Below are 24,256 nucleotides of genomic sequence, written 5' to 3'. Positions count from 1 at the left end.
GATTAAGTGATACTGATAGGTGAATTAATTAAGTTAGTGTAGTGTATAGTGTTTAAATAAATTAATTCACGCCACGTGTATATAAATACGAAAAACATTACATTACTATAGTCATAAATGTGGCACGCTGAAGGGTTTCAATATTCGATACAATTGTATAAACACTATAAAAGGAATACACCAAATAAATTTCACGTAAACTTGTTAAAATCTATCGGAAACCTTAGAAATTAAATTTCAAGTATGTCAATCATGTTGATTTAGCTTAAGTATACTGAAAAGTTCATAGGCTACCATAGAAAAAATATTTTTTCGGCAACCGTACTTTCACTATTGTGGAAAGCGAAATACGTTGTTGTCATTGTGTGTAACCAAATATTATTCTGGAAATCTACGTAAGCATTTCAAGAATTCAGTGCGACGACATACCAACTTACTAATTCGATATCTTACTAATTGAGTTTTTCTTTTTGAAAGTTTGAATGGTTTTTGAATGAAATTATTGCAACAGTGAAATAAGCAAGGTTGAAAATGTGCCTGACGAAATTACTGATGCAGTTTCTGCTGCCACAGCGCAATTACTACCCTAGGAAAAACAGAGAACGTAATTTTGGCTTATTTGGTACAAAAATCACAAATCGTTTAACCTTCTACTCTATGAAACATCTACTCGATGCTGAAAAATAGCAGATGATTTGATTTACTCCGTGTCTTTCCAGAGTGAGCAAATCAGCGCCGCTTCCCACCAACATGGTTGCCGAAGAACGCATTAGCCCATGTCCGGTATATTCTTCGGAATTTATCAGTTTCAAGTATTTTGCAACAAGTTTCGGAACAGCGCTGATGGTACGGCGTCGAATATTTTGGACGTAGCACCTAAGATTTCAATATGCAACAAATAAACTTCTGCAATCTGCATTATCTTCTACATCGTCTAAATAAAAACGTATCAAATCATCTCTAAAACACTAAAATCATTTTTGCCTGTAGATATTGTTCAACTGAAGCTTCGCATAAAAATCTGATTACTTCTTCTGCCGTTAGTACCTTGGACTTTTTTGGTATATAGTCCACATCATGACGCCTCAAAAAAGTAATAGTTTTTGGGTTTTTTTGTTGACAGAAATTACCATTACAGGTAAACAGATTTTTAGCATCTAGAACGGACTCCACATTAAAGAAGATTTCATATTCTTGGCTTTTTCGATAGAATAAACTATAAAAATATCTTCACTTACAGTTTTAACTTTTTTGAGATCTCGCACTTTCCATAAAAAGTTAATACTCGTGTTCATGTCTCCACCTGGATTTTGCTGGTAACAAATCAGCACTGGCTTGTATCGCTGGCCCTAATAATATTTTTTAAGGAATATCTGATTTTTTTTTAATTATTATGAATTAAACGGATAGAAAATAAAACAAACATCAAACACATTCCGGGTATTTCCATCGTATATCAAAGGCGCCGCGCTTCCACCGAATTTTATAATTCCAATACATCTAGGCAGGACCGGCTCCAGAGAGGAGACGCTAAGTCTGTCCAAAACATTAAACGTCTCCAAAATGGTGATTACGTACAAAATCAACTAATGAAGTGAAGAACCAGAAAAAAAACAAAAGCTTCTTGATACATAAAAGGAAAATTGGGCAAATGTGGTTCAATGTAAGAGGCACAACTAAAGCAGTAAAGTACCTAGCGTTTGGCTAGACACGAAGCTCAGCTTTAAAAAGCAGGTCAAGAGAATTCAATAAAAAAAAACAGAGAAAACTCTTTCAATTCTGTAGAGTATAATGCAAAACATTGGCAGTCCTAAGGGGAAAATCCTTTCGAGCTTGGTCCATAGCCATATTTTGTACGATGGACCATTATGACATACTGTCTACGAAAGAAAAACTTTTATCTCAAAGCTGACATAACTATAGAGGAAGATAGCTATCCACATACGCAGCGCCTACTGGACTGTATCTGCCGAAGGAGTAGGGGTAATTGCAGGGCTGGTTCCTATGGAGCTACAAGTGAAAGGGAGAAAAGACAGGTAAGACGGAGTGTCGAAAGCTGACGCAAGAGCAAATCTTATCCAGAGGTGGCAAGTGAAATGGGACAACGGAACATATGGCCGATAGACCCACCGACTCATTCCTATTATCGAAGCCTGAGTGAACAGGAAGCATGGAGAAACTGACTACTTCTTAACACAAGCACTCACACACCATGGTTGCTTTATACCAGACGGAGATGAGACACTTCTAAATGCTCCTACTGAGACGATGCCGAGAAATCACTCTTCGACTATTCCAGATGGGAATAAGTGGGAAACTTGTATATCCAGAAACGCGGACGAAGTTTCAATATTGCCAGTATGATGGAATGTTTGTCAGAATCATAGGAGTCCTGGAAGTACACCTATGAAGCGATATAGGCTATAATAGAAACCAAAGAAAAAGAGAATAGGAACTAAACATAACGAAAGACAGTCTTTGCAATGAAGCAATGCGAGAGCGTATACCATTGCATTGAGCGCGAGCTCAGGGAGGGTCTTAGTCGGTAAGAGTCCGACACTACTCAACAAGGATACCGGGTGTCTATGGGGATTTCCCTTCCTACAGAAAAAAATGTATTGAAGCAGCTGTTGATATACTTTTCAGTACCTACAGTTTCCTCCACATAAAATCTAGATCAATTATTGGGGTACTATTCTGTATTGTACGTATAAAAACCATATTTTCGTATTTTTCACCATTTATTGCGATACAGTACTTTTTGAAGTAGGGTATTAACGCGTTAATTTTCTTTGGGAAGCCCCGTATAGTACTCTTTCTTCAAATTTGGCTATAGCACGCTACATGCTGAAATATTTTAGTTTTGGAAAAAGAATTGTCAGACTTATGGATCTGTCCAACTAAATTATAAATGCTTGTTCTTATTTCCAACTCATAAGACTTGTCAATGCAACTGATATAAAAAAACTTGTTTTAGTAATCTCAAGGAAATAAAATAAATTTTGTTTCGATATTGTATTATCTCAATCTATTTTTAAACTCTTGAATTTTGTGCCAAAACTATTGCAACATAGGTTATATGAATTTTAATATGAATAAAACTGTATTCTCAACGCTGTCATATAATTTTCATACATTTTCTAATCTTTTTTCTTATAAATTAAAAAAATCTCCGCCTCTGCATTAGGGTTATAGTTAGACATTAGTTACACTACTTTTGATCCAGTGAGGCCATGTCGTTGGTATAAACCTCAATAAAGATGAGTAATTTATTTTAAGTTTCGTTTTAGATGAAATAGATTTTATTTTCGAGGCAAAAATATGACTGAAGGGATCTTTTAAATGAGATATCAATTTATATAGCTCGTACTATTCAAAATAACGTATTTAAAGGTTTCAAGGGAAGCGGGATGATGCGAAATTCACGTCACGAGCATCAAAAGATACATTCACGAAACGGTTTTTTGTTTACTATAATGGGTTTTTTAAGATATTAAGGACAAAACCTTCTGAATAGACCCGAGTTTATAATGTTTTCTTTGAGGAGTTTTTGTAGACTAAGTTGCATGTCTTAAAAGTAATAAATTTGTTATGACTGGTGACAAATTGTAAAGGATTTCTGATGGGAAAGGAGTGGTTGATTCCAGACTAACGAATGGCTATTGATATTAATGATTTTTGATATGTTATGTGATATAAAAAAGTTATAAAACTTAAAGTTTCATTTCTTCATAAATGTATTTATGTCGACCGTTTTCACACTCCAAATCAATTTTTACAAGCATAAAGAGTTTATTGAAGAATTTCTTCCAATAAACGGTTCGAAATGATGAACTTGTGAAAACATACATAAATGAAACTCGAATATATCAAAAATATTATCCAATTTATACTTACTACAGTAAAAGCGAGCTTTGTAGTTAATCAGAGTCATAAATACAATCGAAAGCAGTAAAACGTTGCCAGAACTCATGAAATATATACAGAATGAAATAAATAGCTCCAAGTGAGAATAAAATGACAAAACATTTTTTTAAAAACACATTTTATATAAAATTCGCAAAAAAAATTAATAACATCATATAAATATGAATTTTTAAACATTCTTTTCTTACAATAAGTCAGTTAAATAAATTAAATTCTTATTTTACATTGAGTATTGATGCTGTATTATCAAAATTGCACAAATTTTCACTAATCTACATTGATTTCAACCTCCACTTGTTGATCAAACTATAAATTGATTGTTTCTGGACACGATAACTGACTTTTGCGTTTAAACGTAACTCAACTTTTTGAAAAAAATTCAGATTGTTTTGATTATTGATCACTAAGAATCTCTCGCCTTTAGAATTGCAGTTCGATTAGAAGTATTTTCAATAAATAATTACAATTTATGATAATTTTCTTCAGAATGTCTCTTTATGACGAACGGTTTCCTTGGCATGTACAACGATCTAAAAATCTACGAATCGATTGAAAACTTCATTTTTGCTATCTATAGATTGTACAGGTTGTCCCTGTAAAAGTAAGGGATTGTTAACCATTGGGCATGAGCCGCCCCTGGCCTTCAGATGGTAGTGTAGAAATATTTAATCTGTCAAACACTACATGGACATACGTAATCATCCATTGAAAATGCATAATGTTCGAATGTATAATTGGGAAATTATTCTTAAATCTAAGTTCTGATTTCGCATCTTTAAATACCTATAACTCAGAAACGAAGGGTCGTGTGAGAATTTGTTTATGTCACGGCATTATTTTCACGGAATTTTTTGTATCATTCCCTGAGCACTCTGCATAAATTAAAAAACAATCCGAGATCGAGCATTTTTTAATATACAGCAAAAACTGACATTTTTATGAGCCTTGAAACGAATAGATTACAATAAATTCATGGAATGTTGGAAAAGTAATAAATCTCAAGATTTTTTTGATTCATTCTTCTCAAGCTTGGTTTATGCAGCCAAAATTAAAAATTAACTTTAAACTAACAAATTAAATTACTAATTGAAAGACACTGAAATGCTATTTGTAGTTCATGCAGAAAATTAACAGTAAATTTAAATTAGATCACCAGCTTTCAACTTCTTTTTTTAATTCCTTAATTTTGTGAGGTTATGGGCACAGAATACGTTAGATAAGTTTGAATTGTTGGTATTTTTTGTTTACAACATCCTTGTTCTTTGGTTATGTAAATACCAGTAATTTATAATTATCCTTAATTTACTGCAAACCAAGCTTTTCAGATATATTAATATTGAAATGAAATTATTTTTATTTTTAAGTGAATTGTATCTCAATGTTCGTAAATATAAATTTAATTTTTAGTTCTTGTCTCTCTCTCTCTCTCTCTCTCTCTCTCTCTTTCACACGCACAACCCTGTATTCTGACAGAAGAACCACATCATCCGTAGCAACCCCCACCATCTCGGGAACACGTGTTTCTATTAGTATCGATAAAATGATTTCCGTCAACAATATTACTATAAATATACGAGAAAAACTAGAAAATTATCTCTTACCCTGCTTCTTAACAGGCATTATTCCACAATAATATACACACTCAACTGTCAAAAATCACCTGTACACACAAAAACTAGGCTAAAGTCAACCGATTTTCGCGTAATAAGGCCTATTTAATGTTAAATAACACGTTTGAGCAAATACTGAAGGTAACTATATCTGTAAAAACTTTTACCGACGGGTTTTTACGATGCAACAATAAGGGATGTTTGAGATCACTTTTTAGAGGTTTGCCCCCGTTGCCTTTTGGCACAAACTGAAGATGGAAAGCGTCGCGACGACCTTGTAAATTCTACTGCATCGGCACTACTACTGCAGTCTGTTGCACAAAACCCAAACCAAAGTGAAAATTGAATAGGATTCTTAAGATTCCTTTATTTCACGCTGCTGTAGTTCATTCCATCAATGATAGATGGCAGTATTGTATTTGATAGTTGGCTGCACAAGAAGTCATTTCAATTCATGTAAAGTTAATTTCAAAACCAGCTGATTTTGATCCTTGTACCGTAAACAGCCTTATAAAGTATATTGTGAAGTTATTTCATTATTATAGGAATTAATTTGTGATAATGGTCTTTTGTGTGCAAACATTTCAAAACCACGTTAAAGAAAAGTGGTATTAGTAAGGATAATTAATTGATGAAGTGGCTTCAACTGTGATAAATCTGATTTTATTGTTTTTCTTTCCATGGTATAGCCAGGGACATTTATTGTAGATATCATAATCGGGGAATTAATTGATCGAGAGTAGTGTCTAAAATTTTGTATACATTGTTAAATCCATGTAATTCAAAATACACGCATTTTGAATGTTATATTTTGAATTACATGAATTTCATAATTTACTTAAAATTCAAGATACAAAGATTCTCAATTAATTAAGGTCCCGTTCCCGATACATATGTATCGAAAGCTCGGAATATATATTAAAAAAGTACATTTTGGTTTTTGATTCACACAGTCCCGGAACAATCACGTTTATTGCTGTATACTATTTTTAAAATAAATTTTTTAGTAATAGAATATACCAAAATATTACACACATTATAAAAACATTCAAAACTAAAAATTTGGACACACCAAAAAGTTAACCAGAATATTAAGATTAAGACAATCCATTCATACAAGTTTTTGTCTTAATCACAATTTCCATCATTAATATGTGCCAGGTTTGTTTCGTTTGTGTAATTTTTGTAAAATCCCCTTAAAAGTTCACCTTTATAAACATCCAAGCTTTTTGCGGATCTACTCCACCAAAAATCCTCATTTAAATATAAGTATCATACGTTGACTTTGACATATTACAAATACTTGTAATGTCAATTTTTTGTTGCATGTACATTATTGAATTGCCCTACTCACTTATCGTTATTTTATAAATTAGCATAATAAGGTCAAAGATCATTTCAACTCTACTTTTTTTTAAATCTCGAGACCACAGATCAACCACTTGAGACTTGAAGTTTGCACAGATTTGTATAAGAAAAGAAAAGAAGAATTTATCATAGATTACAATGTATATATACTATAGGTTATATTACAGTATCAACGTAATTTCAATAAATGTGGTGATAAAATTATATTTAAAATAACTGATCGATAAAAATCAATATGGATACACTCAACGGACATGTTATGAATTTAGCGAACAGCATTATTGGTGTTAGTGTACTTGCAATGCCTTATTGTTTCAAGGAATGTGGAATTATATTATCAATAATATTATTATTAATAAGCAGTATCGTTTCGAGACTAACGTGTCATTACTTACTTAAATCTGCAATTATATCGAGAAGAAAGACGTTTGAATTTCTGGCGTTCCACCTGTTTGGTAGCTTAGGAAAGCTTGCTATAGAAATAGGAATGATTGGTTTTCTACTTGGTACCTGCATAGCATTTTTTGTGGTAATGGGAGATCTAGGACCATTAATAATATCAGAAGTAACGCAAGCACAAATTACATCTACAACTCGTACCAGCATTTTATTAGCTTTAGCTCTATTTGTGGTTTTACCACTTGGACTTTTAAGGAATATACATAGTTTGAATAGTGTATCAAAAGCTACTATGGTGTTTTATTGTTGTTTAGTTCTTAGAATCATTATTGAAGCCTTGCCGCAACTATTTGAAGACAATTGGTATAACAAAGTCAACTTGTGGAGACCAGAAGGCTTATTACAGTGTATTCCAATTTTCTCTATGGCACTGTTTTGCCAAACACAGTTATTTGAAATATATGATGTAGTTCCAAATGCAACACTTGATAAAATGAACAATTTAATAAGACATGCTGTTAATTTTTGTACAGGAGTATACATCTGTGTAGGTTTGTTTGGATATATAGCTTTTGTTAACAAATCTTTCACAGGAAATATTTTATTAAGTTTTGAACCAGGGTTTATATCACATGTTATGAAAGTGGGATTTATATTTTCAATTGCTTTTAGTTTCCCTTTGGTTATATTTCCATGTAGAGCTAGTATTTACTCATGTTTATTTAAAGAAGGTTATTCTGTACATGAAGGTAGTGTAAACTATATACCAGAGGGCAAATTTAAAGGCCTCACTTTGTTAATAGTAACTATTTCTCTGACAGTTGGTATTCTAATTCCAAATATTGAACTAGTACTAAGTTTAGTAGGTTCCACTATTGGTGTGATGATATGTGTCCTCTTTCCCGTTACTGCTTTCATCTGTGTTTCTCAAAAAAACACAAATGAAAGACTTCTAGCACAATTTTTGTTAATGGTTGGTGTATTTGTAATGGTTGTTGGAACATATAGAAATATGCAAACTGTAGATAGTCTACGACCTCAACTAGAGCTCATTACTAGTAAATCTCTACATGAATTAGAACAAAATCAAGTCAATATTGAAAAAAGTATAAAGAAGTTGCCTGTAACAGAAAAAATTGAAATAAAACCTGAAATAATAACTAGTGATGAAGTTGTTAAAGAAGTCAGACATGAACCGCCACAGCCTGTGGAGCCTGTAGAAGAGGAACCCGAAAAAAAGTTGATACCTCAAGTTCCTAAAAAAATAAAGAATATGTTACAACAAGAACAAGTGAAAAAATCGGTTGAAGAAATTAAACCCGCTCTTGTTGCCAGAGATATATTAAATGATACAAAGAATGAACAAGTGGATATAGAAGCTATAAAAAAAGAGGATAAAGAAGAATTGCTACTGATAGAAAAATTAGAAACGTTTAAAGAGAAAGAACATACAGATGAACATAAAGCATTAATAGAATCAATACAAAAACAAAATGAAGTCCAAAAGGAAATTGTTGAACAGCAAAAACAATTACTCGAGGTGATAAAGAAACAACAAGAGACAGAGAGTGAACAAAAATTAGACGAAGTGAAACAAGAAAAAATGAAAGCAGTGAAGCAAATTGAAATTATCGCTCTCAAAGCTATAGAAAAAATTAGTGAAGGTGAAGATGCCAAGAAAGTTGTAGATGGTATGAAAGAAGGTATAGAGAAAAGTAAACTTATAAATCCAGATACCAAGCAAAATGTAGATAATCAGATAGATCATAGTAAAAAAATCACGATGGATAAAGTGCCTGCTAGAATTAAAGAAAAGGAACAGTTTGAAAAAAATGTTCAGGAAGTTAAAATAGAAGTACAAGAATTGAGTTCTCAATTAAATGAAATAGATCAAAATTTGAAAAACAAGCATGGTAATGATATATCTCAACAACATCTAAATACAGAAAACAAACTTGAACCAAAACGCAATATAAATAAGCATAATGATAAAAAAAGAAACAACGAAAAACCAAAAAAATTGACAAAACAAAACAATTCCGGTAAAGAAACTGAATCTTTAAATCCATCTAAAAATGGTTCCTTGTACTTGAAAGTCGGTGCAAGTGATATAAAAATTAGTGACGACAACAATCCTGCTAAACTTCTACCATTGCCTATAGCAATATCCAATTCAAATAAAAAAAATGACAATACTGTAGATGGAAATGGAACAAAAAAAGACAAAAATAAAATTGTTGATAATAAACAGTCGAGTAATGAAGTTCAAGCTTTAAGAAGAGATATTCTTAGTATATCAACAAATTAAAAAATAAAATTATTAAAATGACTGCTAACCATTTCATATTTATTATTCTTTTAACTTTCAGTATTTTTGTATTTGTTTTGACATTTTTGACTTTTTTTCTTATTATTAGTAAAAAATTTTATTTGTGGTGTAATTGATAGTGATAAATGCATATATGTAATACTTCTGTATGGACAGTTTCTATAAGTGGAAGTTGTTCCGACTAAGGAAGACAGAATAATAACGCTTTCTCTATCCTCCGAGGTTCCAGCTCGGTTCCACGCATTCTCAAGCATGCGCGGTATAGATAAGGTGTCTCGAAAGAGAGAGAAAATGAATGTTGTCGGCACCGTAACGTAGGGACGTTTTTTCCCATAGCAACTGTCCATATAGGAGTATTACATATATGGATAAATGATGGTTTAGGCTAAGATTCATAGAAAATAGTTTATTGCGAAATTTCCTATTTAACTTATTAAAATCAGAATTATTCATATCTCACTCATATTTCAAAAGTGGCATATTCTAAAAAAATTGACATTTTCCGTCCAATGTATACTTTAAGATTATGTTGATTTAATAGTGGTATATAATTAGTACTAACAAATTTCGCGTGAGGCGCCAAGAGTCACTATTGCAATGAGTTACTTGCGACTGTATGTACCATGAACAGTGCCGTAGGCCAATATATATTTTTATAATATAAAGAATCTTCAGACGCAGATCAGTAACAACTTAAGACAGAGACATAAATGGAATACAAGTTTTATCTTCAAATATAAAAGTCTTGAGATACGAGTGAAAACCTTCTATGAGAGTGAATATTTCCCATAAATGTAGTACTCCTATACGGACAGTTTCAATAAGTGAAAGTATTCCGACTAAATGAAACAAATAGTGTATCGTTCTCTCTCCTCGGAGCGCTTCAGTTAGTTCTTCGCATCTTCTGCGTGCATGAAGCATGCGCAGTACAGATTAAGTGTCTCGAAAGAGACAGAAAATGAATATTTTCGGCACCGTAACGTAGGGACGTTTTTTTCCCATAAGACCTATCCATATAGGAGTATTACATACATGAGATTTCCAAGAGGTGGTTATGAGAAAAATAAGAAGAAAAAATGCATAAATTTGGTTCTGACCCCGGCCTACACAACTAAGTCAATGATTGACGCAAACAAAAAATATTTATTATCTTTAGTTGAATGTGATTTCCAAGTAATACCAATGTTGGGCTACGCTAGATTTGAGAAAATCATTTTAATTTAAAATCCTCGTTCCACGTTGCTCAATATCATTTTGTGTTTTTTTTATGTTCTTCCTTACATTAAACGGAGATTTACTTAAGTTTAAACACAACTTTAGTTTAAACATTTTTGGGTTTGCTAATTTCGTGTTTTTTTTTTCTTACATTAAACTAAAATTTAAATCAAGTCAAAGATATCTTTAAATCTGTATGGTTAGGTCAACTGATTCAGAAAACATTTCATTTATAATAGTTTTTGTTTCGTATTTCCTTTAAAATTAGTATCTATGAATTTATGGAACTATTGAATTAGGGGTGCGATATGACAAATATATATTATAATTTTTTAGGGCTTTGTCTCACGAAATTTCGGATTTTCACTTCAATTATGTTTCTTAGTTAATAAAAATTTTCATACAGGGTATATTATATCGCTAGTCCTTCAGCAAACTGGCATGTATTCATGTATAACTTCATTGCAATTATTTTTGACACATTGTAATTGCAGTTACTGTAACTACCATTTCAATTGTAATGTAAATAACAAAATGTGATATTTATAATCATTGACTGTGATTTACGTATTATTTAAAATCTAATGTAAAAGATGTAATAGACTGTATCGAAGAATGATTTTAAAAATAAAAAAATATGAAATACAACTTTCATGTTATTTACTACAGTGTGCTACAAAATTAACAGCTCAATAAATTGTTTGCTAATACTTTAACAAATGTCAAATTCTTGGTTAAATATTAGAAAAAACGTCACTAGATGGCGCAGAATTTGGCTTCTATAGGGGCGAACAATACAATCTGTAAGGGTGTTTGATAATGTTTAGTTTTTTTGAGTGTTTCTAGGGATATTGGTAAGGTTCTTTCTATTTTTGTGATTTCCGTTATTCACTAAACCATTAAAGTTTGTATCTACAGACGTCTGGTCTAACTTCCCAGTCTCATGAGATAACAATTAATCTGAATGATCTAGTTAAAGACTGGAAATGCATTTATTAATTTATACAAAAGTTTTATTGGCTAGAATGAGATTTTAACAACCAGTGGTTGTTCTTATCTCAGAAAAGCATTTTAAACAGGTACATTATTTTACTATTTAGACTCAAATTTTAAATAACACGAAAATATAAATAGCTTATGCCCATGGGCCTGGGCCAATTGGGATGTCCGGCTCTGCATGTTTTTATATTTTATATTAGTGAAAAGTGCAGTTCTTCCATTTTATGATTAATGCTAACTTCTGCCGCTAACAGATGGCAGTTGTAGTTAGAAAACAGAATTAAATATATTCACTGAATAAATAAGTCAATATGATATTGAAAACATTCTAAATAAATTACACCACGCAGATAAATTGCGATTTATGTTCTAAATTATGTAAAATTAATAAGAACGGATAGATAATAGCATAGGTATTTTGTATCTGAGTCTATCAATCTTGCAAATCTATTAAACTTTTGGATGGAATAAACGTTGCATTAGAATTAAGAGTATGTTTTGCTATGTGGGTGTTTTCAAGTTTTATATAGGTCAAATTATTTTTGCACCACAAATATGTTTTGTAGATCTACGTACGTGTTTTACTCGTTGAATAAACTTTTTATATAGATAAAAGTAATTTTATTCGACTTATTACTGTTAAAAGTTCACTAGAATCATTGTGAAAATAATAATAATCGTTACTACCTATATATATGATATTTGCGACTTGAATATAGTTTGTTTTTTCCAATAAGAATAATATCGTTAAAATAACAACGAATTACGAATAACTGAATGCGTATATAAACAATATTTGGTTTGCAAATAACAATATAATTCTTAAACATTTTCGAGTAATTAGATATTTCAAATTTTTTATAATAAAAACGATAAACGTTAGATTAATCTTATGATTCATACTTGGCGCGCTTACGAGTCACGTGACTTGGCCTTGATAGGCGACTGGAGAGTAACTCCTCTTGCTTTGCAAAGTTGATTATTTGATACAAAATAAAAATGGTGGTTACGGGTTTCTACGTTGACTAATTCGTAACTGAAATAACCAAAATTTTAACGGTTGTGATAAAATTTCTCAAAGAGTTCAAAATATGTAGTGCAAAGTAATCTTGTGTACTTAAATAAAATCGAAAACTGTGTATGAAGACGTGTTATGGGCGGGTTTCGAGACCATTTGGATTGTTTATTATGTTTGCCATTGCGCGGAATTGTATAGTAAATTAGATAAATTAATTATTTCAATTAGTCCGTCGACGTACAACGAGTTAGTCTGCTCTAAAATACTAAATTTTCTAGTAGTGTCCCGGTACGAAAGATAGATGCAACATGTGACCCTGTTTGACATTAGTGCATTCATCATCCCCCTTGACGTTCAATTGTTTCAACGAAATGTTGTCTTATCGGTCGATAAGGGTTTTTTATTGGTTTATAGAATTAGTGACTCAATCAAATTGACAGGAATGATGATTAATCAATGTGGAAAAACTATAGGAACTTTTAGAGGTTTGTCTTTACATGTTTCCATTTAAAATATCAAAAAAACAGGATAGGGCTCTTTCCCTAACTTTCATATAAATTATATTGTTACCTGGTTACCCCTCAATATTATAATTATTTTACAAATCAGCTCCTTTTAAAATAATTGTATTTGCAATGTAAAATATATACTTATTCAGCAAAATTCTTTGCTATTATATGTATCATAAAAAATTCAACTGTTGCTGCTATTATTTTGAAAAACTTATTCATGTACTACAAATAAAATAGTTGATTATTATTGAAAAGTATATTTGAGGCTCATTTTTTTGTAATATATATTGAATTATTGTCTACCAGAACTTGCTTTTCTAAAGATGTTCTTATTATTATGGAGGTCAAATAATTTACAACCATGATGATAGGTATCATTAAATAACCTATAATATATAATTACATAAATCAGTAAAAAATACACTCATTAATATCACATATAAAGAGCTATAATTTATTACATACATACAAGATACTCTAGAAGTATGTGTACCTGAAAATTCGTTAGAAATATTATTAATAATGTCCATGTTCAACTTATACGACGAAAATTTGTTCCATGGTATTAAATACAATATAATATGTTTAATACAATGAATGTATATTTCACTTTGATACCACTGAATCATTAAATAATGACCTTAAGACCCAATCTGATTATTTCAGAAAATTATGAATCAGAAATCCTTAGAAATTTAAAGAATTTACTGATTTATTCAACAAAAGTTATTTTAAATCTTTTAATGTTTGTACATGTGATAATTGACATCATTAATTGCATTAGTATTAAATTTTTTCACATCTCTAACAAAAGTTTGCGAACCTTTTTATTTCACCTTATGAAGCAGGTCCATAAAAGGAATCTTTATTGTTTTTTTATAGTTTACAAACTTGCAAAATTATTTATTTACTTAATTCACAATAAACAACATAGGGACTGATTGTAACTGAAATAAGACAATCAGTTATTGTTATTAAGCATAATTTCAGTGTTTTATGTATACTTAAAAGTGATCTTCAGATCAATTTTCATCTGATAACTCTTTCACTTACACCACTTAAGTGGATTCAATTATGTATTTAGTGTTCATGTCCACTAGCTCACTCTATTTTGGTTTATGACATAAGTTTTTATCTATTTGGTTCAAGTACTTATTGAATAGATATTTGATTAACATTAAATTATTCCCATCTAATGTATCAAAATATAGAATAATTTTGTTTACTTGAAATCAAGTACTTTCTTGCAATTTTTTTGTACAATATTAAACAATATCTTATAATTAGAAATTTAATTAATTAAACTGGTATAGTTTTGTAGATAAATTATTTTGAATTTATGTCTCTATCAATTGAAAAGACTACTTTTAGTCTATCCAAATATGATTTGACACTAGTATATATACTACTGGTTAACAGTTTCTGCCCACCCCATAATCCATTCATTAAATTTCAAAATAATACACTTCAACAAATTTTTTTATTGTTTTATTATTTTATTTTATTTTTATTATTTTACATTGAACAAAGTCGAATGAGTCTAGAGAATGAGCAATAAAATAAAAACTTAGAATAGGCGGATTATCACAATTTTTTCTACACTTGCTAGCTTGAACTTGACTTGCTGAACAAAAAATGCTGAAATAAGTTTGTTGCTACATTGAACAATGCACAAATGTACTAGACAGGTAAGGAACAAAATGGAAACTAAAAATCGGCTAATTCTCTAGGCACATTTCAACATTGTTCGATGTAGCAATTAATTATCCTCTACATCTTTGATTTAGCAAGTCCAGTTTAATATAGCATGTATAGAAAAGATCGTGACTGGCAGTGATGATCATCAGATAATAAGTTTCTATTTTGTTGCTAGCATGTATGGAGAAAATAATTGCTAGGAGCCAAAATTTTTTAAATTTTGGTAGTACCTACATGCATAAACAAGTTTTGGTTCAGTTGACTCTATGTTGATATCTGATTCAAACGGCACAACCAACAAAATTGTGGTTTTAAAACTGCAAATTTTGCAAAAATTTTTTAATGAATTTTGCGGATTAGACGGTGTCACCTTGATGGATCTACTATTAAAGACTGTAGTTTTATTATTACTATATTCATATCTATACCTATATTGTTTTTATTTACTTTTGATCGGTAGTGTATGTATAAAGGCAATGACTGAAATAAAATTCAACATATTCTTATGATTCACTTTATTATAGATTGATAGTTTAACAATTTTGCAATAAAGCAATAATTTGATCTTAAAATACATTCTTATATGTTAAATGTATCTACAAAAAATTTTAGGACATGTAAACCTCTCACAACATGATGACACTTCCAGGTACTTAATATTATTTATTACAATTTGAGAAAAAAGGCAACTAATAATTTTTATGTCGTAAAACTTTATATAGATAATATAAGAAGACTTATCTCTACAAAATATATAATCCGTTTTATTATTGATTAAATTTAATTCTTATTTTGCTTAATAATGTGAGAATTGAATTAATTATTATTAAATCCAGAATAGGACATCACAAATATCTTGGACTCATAAATAAATTAATATACTGAGTGTTACAATAAATGAGTGATTTACTCTGCTTTACACTCACACTTAATTTTATTGAAGGAATCGATTGTACTTAAATTTTTGTTAGATAATTCTCTCTTTTTGATGTGAGGATTTCATCATAGCTTCTAAAGTGATATCCAGATATTTGACAATGCAATTAATATTTTATCCAGTTACCTAGTTGTTAATAAGATCAATGCGTTATTTACTTTTAAATATTTAATGTTACAAAAACATAAAAAACAAATTCTTATAACTTTTGAGTATAAAAAGTTATCCAAATAAATAAAAAAAACCAACTTACATGAAAATATAGCCTGAGCTTTAAATTCTTTTCCTTTCGTATCTTTAAAAAATAAGTAAATTAGTAAATCCCAGATCCATATTCTTCTAGTTCCTGGTCACGTTGGTTTTCAGGTTTTTTATTTTTGGTATTTTCTTTGTGAGGAATATTTTCATTAAACGGTTGTATTCAAAATTTATTGCTGGAGGGACAGATGTAAAAAGAAAGTTTAAATCAATATACTGATATTCTCAATGATTCTACATGCAAACACTTTATTTAGGCCAATCAAAAATGGCTGTTGTATCTTGTTCTTTTGGTACAGTCAATGGTTCTAAACTCTCCTTCAAAATTATCTTTAAATCTTATAGTAAATGGATGCTCTTTAGAAAACCTTAGCCAACACATTTTTTGCCAGCTTACCACCTTACCATTTAAAACCTCTTTCCGAATAGTCAAGTTACTATTACAAGCTTATGCTTTCCAGAAATTCGCAAAGGATATTTTGTGGATAATGTAAGGTTTGTCTCCCATAGAGTCACATTGCATTTTGCTATGACCAATAACCAAGAATTTATGGTACTTAAATGTGGTAACTCCTGTTAGGCAGTCAAACACATAGCATAACTTTGATTTAGTCAGGCCTTGGTCCAGCAAGAACTAGATAATAGCTGGTTGTAGTGACAAGAATTATTTTTATTTAAGATATACCTATTTCTAAACATATTTAGCGCCACCAATTGAAATGTCGAACAACTTATCTAGTTATAGCATTAGAAAGAACTGAATCATAGCTTACAAACCAGTATGTAACATTATTTCCAAAAAAGTCAAGTTTCCTAGTTGTACTAAGCCCATGATATGTTGATTTCTATTGTTGCCAAATTTATTATGTGAGGATGATATTGAATTAAAATTGATTTACCATATTTAGATCTATGTATGAATCTATATAATGAAATTTTTTTTTATTTATGGTCCAAGCACAGTTTCCTAACTTTCCACTAAAACTTAATATTAATCATTACAAAACTACTGAAATATGTTCAAATGGGATTGGATTTAGACACTCAAAGTTTACAGTGAAAAAAATAATTTGCAAAGCTGAAAATAAATTAGAAAACACTATAGAGATCCTTATTTTTTATCCAGATCCTAATAGTGATATGTGGTTTTAAAATCCTTGGAACATTCAACCTAAAATTTTAAAAACAAGTTGGATCCTTCTACAATATAAGTTTTTATCTACTTGAAAAATTATTATCTCGGCTATCTATTATGATTACAATCATATTTATAAATATTATTTAAATTATTGGTCTATTAAATAACCTGTATTAGGTCAAGTCTTCTTTTTCATTGTATACAAATAAGAACTCATATTTAAGAACGATACAGGGTGTGTAAATATTAGAACAGTCGAATATGGAATTTTTGAAAGCAATCTATAAGTCATCCTTCTTGTCTAATCGGTCTTCTTGTAAATTTACATTGTTATTCACGAATCGTTCAAATTATTATGCTTGATTACATATTCTTCAAAGCTGTTGCAAAAATTACATAACAAGATATTGTTAAAATCAGTTTCATCAGTGGTCATTGTGAATTTCCCGTTTACAGAAATACAATGCTGTCCATATGTATGGAATAAATTCAATTTTAGCGTTATTATATACTATGTGAAACAAACCAGAAATGCGTAGATTTTTATTCTTAAATTAACAATTTACAGTATGAAAATATAATTCCCCTCCAGCACCTCCTCGAAAATTTTAAATAAGAAAAGGGGGCCATGCTGCACCTTGTTGGAAAGGGATTTTAGTTCACTGTTCAGTAATATGAAGTTTTTTACATTTGTTGCATTTGTAGACATCACAGCAAATATTCATTTTTAAGGCATTTCTTTCAAACTCTAAAGATTTTTTTCATTCATTTTAACGGAAAGTTGCTTCATCTGATTTACATTTGGTGAATGTCTAAGAAAATCTAGTAATGTCTCACTAATAAACAATCTCTTTTTGATTGTGTGATCATTAATTTTTTGCCATCATATTAATATAATTATTTTCAATTGAACTGCAATTCAATTTTGTAATTTAAATTTTTGTTTTTAGGATTAATAAACATTGAGGAATCATGAAATTGAAACCATCAAAAAAGCTGAAAAAACTGAAAACTACCAAAGATGTTTACTGAATCTGATAGTGTTTTCTCAACAATACCCATCAATCAATCATGATGCATAGCACAGAAAATAATCGATATATTGTCCAGGTTTACGTAGGTGCCCTTTCAGCACTCTATGAAGCTTTGTCAGTTGAAGCTAGTAAGCAGACGACATCTGAAGAGATAGTCTCTTGCATAGTTGATAGGCTATCTCTAATGCATGACAGTGCTTCATATGAACTAGCCGAAGTGATAGGTGATGATTTCGGACAGGAATGTAAAGAAAGGAGCCTTTCACCTCACGAGAGTCCTGTACAACTTATGATGTTATGGCCAAAACATAGACCAGATCACTCTTCATACAGATTCTATTTGAGGGAAAAAGTAAATGATTATGCATGGAGGGATCAGTTTGTGATGGATCCTCAGCTCATAAAGGATTATTTTCATAGATTCCTGTATCAGCCGAAAGATAGGGAATATCCTGATTTGTGTCAACTGCCAGATCTTAACGAACAAACGTTGCTTGATAATTTGAGAGCAAGATTTGTAGCAGGACACATTTACACTTACGTCGGATCTATTTTAATAGCCTTAAACCCGTTTAAATTTTATCCGATATACAATCCTAAATATGTGAAACTATATCAGAATAGGCGTTTAGGACCTAACCTGCCTCCACATATATTCGCGGTAGCAGATACAGCTTACCATTGTATGTTGAAAGACAGAAAAAATCAATGTATAGTTATTAGTGGTGAAAGTGGTTCGGGAAAGACTGAAAGTACTAATTTTTTGTTGCATCACCTAACTGCGTTAAGTCAAAAGGGATCGCACGGTAGTGGAGTTGAACAAACTATTTTAAGTGCTGGTCCTGTTCTAGAAGCTTTTGGAAATGCCAAGACTGCTCATAATAATAATTCAAGGTAGGTGAACTTGATTACTCCAATACTCAATTCAAACTATGAATCCATTTATCTAACTCCCGAGGAGTTAACACCAAACTTACAAGTTCCGAAAATTTTGGAGATTTTCCAGGCTGTTTGGTGAACATACTATTTACAACAACACTCAAAATTACACTGTTCTTAACGTGTGTTTCTATAACTAAATTAGCGTCTTCAGAGACTGAAGGTATCAGTTTACCTTGAAAAGAAGAAATGGATTTTCTCTACCTAAGAAGTATATTGGTTTACCTTCAGTCTCTGAATATGATAACTTGGTTATAGAAACGCGCGTCAGACTGTGTAATTGTTAGTGGTGGTGTAAACAGTGAATTCAGTATGAATATCACCAACGGTTCTAGAAATTCCAAAATAACAGGTTGCTTAGGTTTGTTCTAATTTGTTCTAAAACGACTTAGGGATGAGAATGAAACTTTTACAGAAAATAAAAAAAAATTGAGGTGGTAGCCACTTTTCAGTTAAAGCGATTCTGACTGTTGTTCTAGAATTGTTTTATATTGTTCCAAAATTTAGTGTTGGAAAAAAATTATTTGTTACAAATTTTGCAAAAAGTAATTTCTAAGCTAACGCCGTAATTTTGACCAATTGCGATTTTGATCAATTGCTTCTCAAAAAAATTGGTAGGTTGTAGTAGTTGTTCTAGGTGTATTTTACTTTTGGACATAATTGAAAAATCCTATTTTTGAATTGGGACCATATTTTTAAGACATCGCGAATTTGGTGGTTGTTTTGGGTTGTTCTGTTTTGTTCCAAAAACTAGCATAGAAAAAAATGCATTTTTCAAAATTTTGCGGAAAATAATAGTTAAGCTGTGGTTGTTTCGGGCTGTTCTAGGTTTGTTCTGTATTGTTCCAAAATGAAACATTAGAAAAACTCATTTTTCACAAATTTTGCGAAGAATAATAGTTAAGCTAGCACCACACATAATTTAAAATCGATTTGATATTGGAACAAGCACTCGCTTCAACAAAATCCACCACTAATGAGGTCATAGAAACAAAAGTCATTCAAGGAATTTTTGTAGGTTAAAATTTGAATATAAACTTTTTGAAAAGGATCTGTTGCACTTAATAAGCACTTAATTCTTATTATTCTTATGAACAAAAATAGGGAAATAATTTTTATTGAAATAGGGATTGCTAAGTTTTAAAAACCTTTTTTTTAATTATTCAAAAACTATAAATGCACCTGATATTTGATTGGTGCACCTAAAAAGCCCCTACATTTTTAGTCCATTCTTTTGACTTGAGCCAGTCGATTTTATAGGGGTTCTTTGTCCTTAGTCGTTTGAAGTTTGTTCTTTATTGTTCTAGATCATTGCTTTCGAATAAAAAAAATGAAAATTTTGAGAACATTGATTATATTATTTAACTACTACTCTACTGCCACCACAATTTCCCGAAATTACTATCATATGAATTGTTCTAAGGTGCTCTAACTTTTTCCTAGTTTTTACGAGGCTTCTCCGCATTTTTTTACAATAGCACCTTCGAAAGAAACTTTTTATTAAAAAATTTAGAAAAAATTCAATTTTGTGTTGTTAGTGCATTTTCAATACATCGGCTTTTTTCACTTTTCTCTAAAAGTTTTGTTCTCGCCCATATGTCATTCCGGACCAAAGTAGATCAAACTTAGAACAACTGCTAAAATCTAGGAAAAATCTAGAACAGTTCATATAATAGTGATTTCTCACAATTGAAGTGGCAGTGGGTAATTAGTTAAATAATATAATTAATTTTTTTTAAATTTCTAAAGAATTTTTATTTAAAAGCAATATTCTGGAACAATTGAGGGCTTATTGGAAACAACTGAATCAATAATCATAATCGCGATAGATCGAAAGTGCAGTGCTAGATCAAAAATTATTTATCGCAAAATATTTGAAAAATAATTGTTTTGAAATCTATATTTTGGAACAATACAGAACAAACACCTTAAAAGTGCAGTGCCATCTTAAAATCGTTTTTATTTATCAGTATTCTACAAAAGTATCATCCTCAACACTATGCTATTTTGGAACGAAGTAGAACAACCTTCAAAATTTTTGTAACTTCAAAGTTTGATGCCAACTTCTTGGAGGTATTTATTTATCCTTAATTCGTGTCTCCAGCTCGTTTCGCCACCGAAATATTACAGTTGACTACTGTAATTAATACTGTAAATAATCCAAAAGAGTTTATTAAGTTAAACGATCGGGGGGTATTCCTGTATACCTTCTGAAAGCAACAAAATATACCACCAGGTCCGTCACGGTAGCCCCTTTCGTTGCCTAGATGTTGCATTTGGCTACCCTAAGTTAATATTGTAACGTTTTTCGTATTTATTTACACTCTTTCTATTCGTGGAGTGAATTAATAAACACTGTCTCTTGCGTTCTTAATTTATTCACTACACTAACTTATAATTCACTGTTCACTACGACTATTTATTATAGACTGAACTAAACTGCGCTACACAAATTCCTCATATATATCCCAAAAGAATTCCAAAGGTCCTAGAAAAATAAAGAAATAAAACAAATAAATAAATAGACCTTTCTAGAAAGTATTCAAAAGAAACAATGTAAATAAACTGCTCGCTATAAAAACTGATATAAAAACAAAGATCAAATGAATTCCGGGTGTTTTATCAATGGCAGCGCCTCCGCCCAATTTTAAAATTCTACTATACCCAAGCAGGACCGGCTCTAAGGCGGAGATGAGTTCGGAACAATATGGTAGGGGACCTCTCTTAATATATATGGATTATTTTTCCAACTTCAAGTTTATCTGTATAATTCAGTTTCCACTAACACAATTTGTATTAACCTTAAAATTCTATTGCAATTTGGAAACTGTATCCTGTGGTTTTGTTTTATTTTGTGATTATACAATATTATTTCTAATAGAAATTTTACTACACACAAACAAATTTAATGTTTTCCTGAGTGTTTATTCGCATAAAAAAATCTTAAAATAATTTTTATGTACATTAAAATAACCTTTAAACACAACCTTGGTCAATGTAATCCATGTTTGCAGGTGTTATAGTTACTTCTGTTTACTATATTTTAAACAATTTTACCATATTTGTTAGTATTAATTTTTATGTTGTTATAGATAAAACAACTATTTTATCTTCTTTATTTAAGGTATTATATGTGGATAAATAAATAAATTCTGTTTCTAAAAATTCCAATCAATAACAACAACCTGGTTCATATTTTGTCACTTACTATGCTTCATTATTATAATTCAAACAGTTTCCAATAGCATCGATAATTTTCTTCTCATCTGACATCATTTTCACGTTTTTACCTTGTTATTTTTCTTTGTCAGGTGTGTAACTAAAGTAGAATATTGAATGTACAAAATACCTCTTGTTTTTAGTTTACTTAATGTAAATTGTTCCCAGGTGTTGTTATTATGTTCATCATTTCAATTCTCAGTATCATACCCTCTGCGAATTTTATACCTACTTTGTTTTGGTCTCGATTTTCACTCCCAGTTGACCTTGGCCAACCCTAAACTTCCCATGTATATAATTACTCTGTCCACATAATTCTTGTTCCATAATAATTATTTACCTGACTTGTTTATACTACTAAAGTTTAGTATCTTTCTGAAATTAGATTAACTACTTATTATCATGTAATAGTTATTTGATGACAATGTGTAGTTGTAACAAATATTTATTTATAAATTGCCAATAAAAATCGCGATGGAAAAGATGGTACAACTCGGAAGAAAAACACAGAGGGGAGACGGGGACTGTTGTTGATCATAGTTACATAATATGTATTTTGGTACTATTTTAAAACATATTTTCAGCCATAGATAAAAATAACTTATTGTTTACAATTTTTCATATTTTTTAAAAATAAAAACTGCAAAAGTGTACCCAATAGGAGATACTTGATCAGGATTTTAGGGATACTTGGTCACTACAATTTATCAAAGTAAACAAACAGATTTTTTTTATAGAATGAACTTTATCTACTTTAGTGAACAGCCTAAAAGTATTGTTTAATATTATCCCGCAGATTCGTGTCTTTTGGAGGCTTTAAGTACATTTACTTTTGGAAATATTTTCGTCTTCGTTGTAAGTCTCGTTTCTGGCTAAGTTAGACTGATTCAAAGGCATTTTCTTCACTTTCAATAAGGGGTTCTCTTGGGTTCTGGGCGGTCAGTTAATGCAGAAGACAAAAAAATCATCCTTAAGAATGTAGGAATTGAATGGGAATATTCTAGTCATTTAAAAGCTGCTTATAATGTTTGTGGGAGCTATTGGAAAAACTTTTCCAATGGTAGAGAGTAAAGGTCATAAATAGAAAACGTAATTCCTGGATCTATACATACATTTGAAGCCTTATCACAAACTTTCTTCAATAATGGTGACATCAAGAGGTTGTAGCCTATGGCTATTGATCAGTAAAGTTTGATTATTTAATCAAGATATGAATTTTGTGTCTTATATAAGAACTTCGATGTCTAGAGTAAACTTGTATCTGACAATATTTCAAAAACAAATGGAATATGTCAGTATTTATTTATCCCGATGGATTTTCTGCACCAGCTTTGTTAGGTGAAGCTTCTATCAGCAAAATGGAAAAAATTGTCACTATATTTTCTAGATGTTAGTTGGCCAATCTGTTTTTGACTTTTATGAGAAATAATGCTTTTCTAAAACTATACGGTTTTTCTTATCATCGTTGGTTCTAGCAATATAGATGTTTTTGTCGCCCTTCATTGTCAGTACCTTATCACATTTCGGCTGAAGTAAAAACGCACTTTCATCGCAATTGTCAACACGTGTTGTGTCATTAGTATCATATAATAGATCTTTAGACTCCAGGTAAGCTCTTATTTCTCCAAAACATTGTCCATTTTTCTCTTCTGATAC

At 30.7% G+C, this 24,256-nt stretch overlaps 3 protein-coding genes across 5 annotated transcripts in view; 2 read left to right on the top strand and 1 right to left on the bottom strand.

Moving 5' to 3' along the window:
* LOC130450233 (disks large 1 tumor suppressor protein) overlaps positions 1 to 5,787 on the bottom strand; it is a 1,338,131-nt gene extending 1,332,344 nt beyond the window's left edge. Inside the window, exon 1 of the mRNA XM_056788522.1 lies at positions 5,529 to 5,787. Within this exon, the coding sequence (XP_056644500.1) occupies positions 5,529 to 5,547 (19 nt within the window). The 5' untranslated portion in view covers positions 5,548 to 5,787. The remainder of the gene's footprint in view (positions 1 to 5,528) is intronic.
* Positions 5,788 to 6,848: 1,061 nt separating this feature from the next.
* Positions 6,849 to 11,490, top strand: LOC130450231 (putative sodium-coupled neutral amino acid transporter 10). Its single transcript, XM_056788507.1, has one exon. The coding sequence runs from the start codon at positions 7,141 to 7,143 to the stop codon at positions 9,610 to 9,612; it is 2,472 nt and encodes an 823-aa protein (XP_056644485.1). The 5' UTR covers positions 6,849 to 7,140; the 3' UTR covers positions 9,613 to 11,490.
* Positions 11,491 to 12,761: 1,271 nt separating this feature from the next.
* The window catches only part of LOC130450533 (unconventional myosin-IXa-like), a 73,711-nt gene continuing 62,216 nt past the window's right edge, over positions 12,762 to 24,256 (top strand). For all 3 annotated transcript variants that reach the window (XM_056788993.1, XM_056788996.1, XM_056788995.1), the window contains exons 1-2: positions 12,762 to 13,350; positions 18,359 to 19,336. In XM_056788993.1, the coding sequence (XP_056644971.1) occupies positions 18,480 to 19,336 (857 nt within the window). In that variant the 5' untranslated portion in view covers positions 12,762 to 13,350; positions 18,359 to 18,479. The remainder of the gene's footprint in view (positions 13,351 to 18,358; positions 19,337 to 24,256) is intronic.

This window comes from Diorhabda sublineata, chromosome 11 (assembly GCF_026230105.1).
Source record: "Diorhabda sublineata isolate icDioSubl1.1 chromosome 11, icDioSubl1.1, whole genome shotgun sequence".
NCBI lineage: Eukaryota > Metazoa > Arthropoda > Insecta > Coleoptera > Chrysomelidae > Diorhabda > Diorhabda sublineata.
This window is presented reverse-complemented; position numbering and strand designations above follow the sequence as displayed.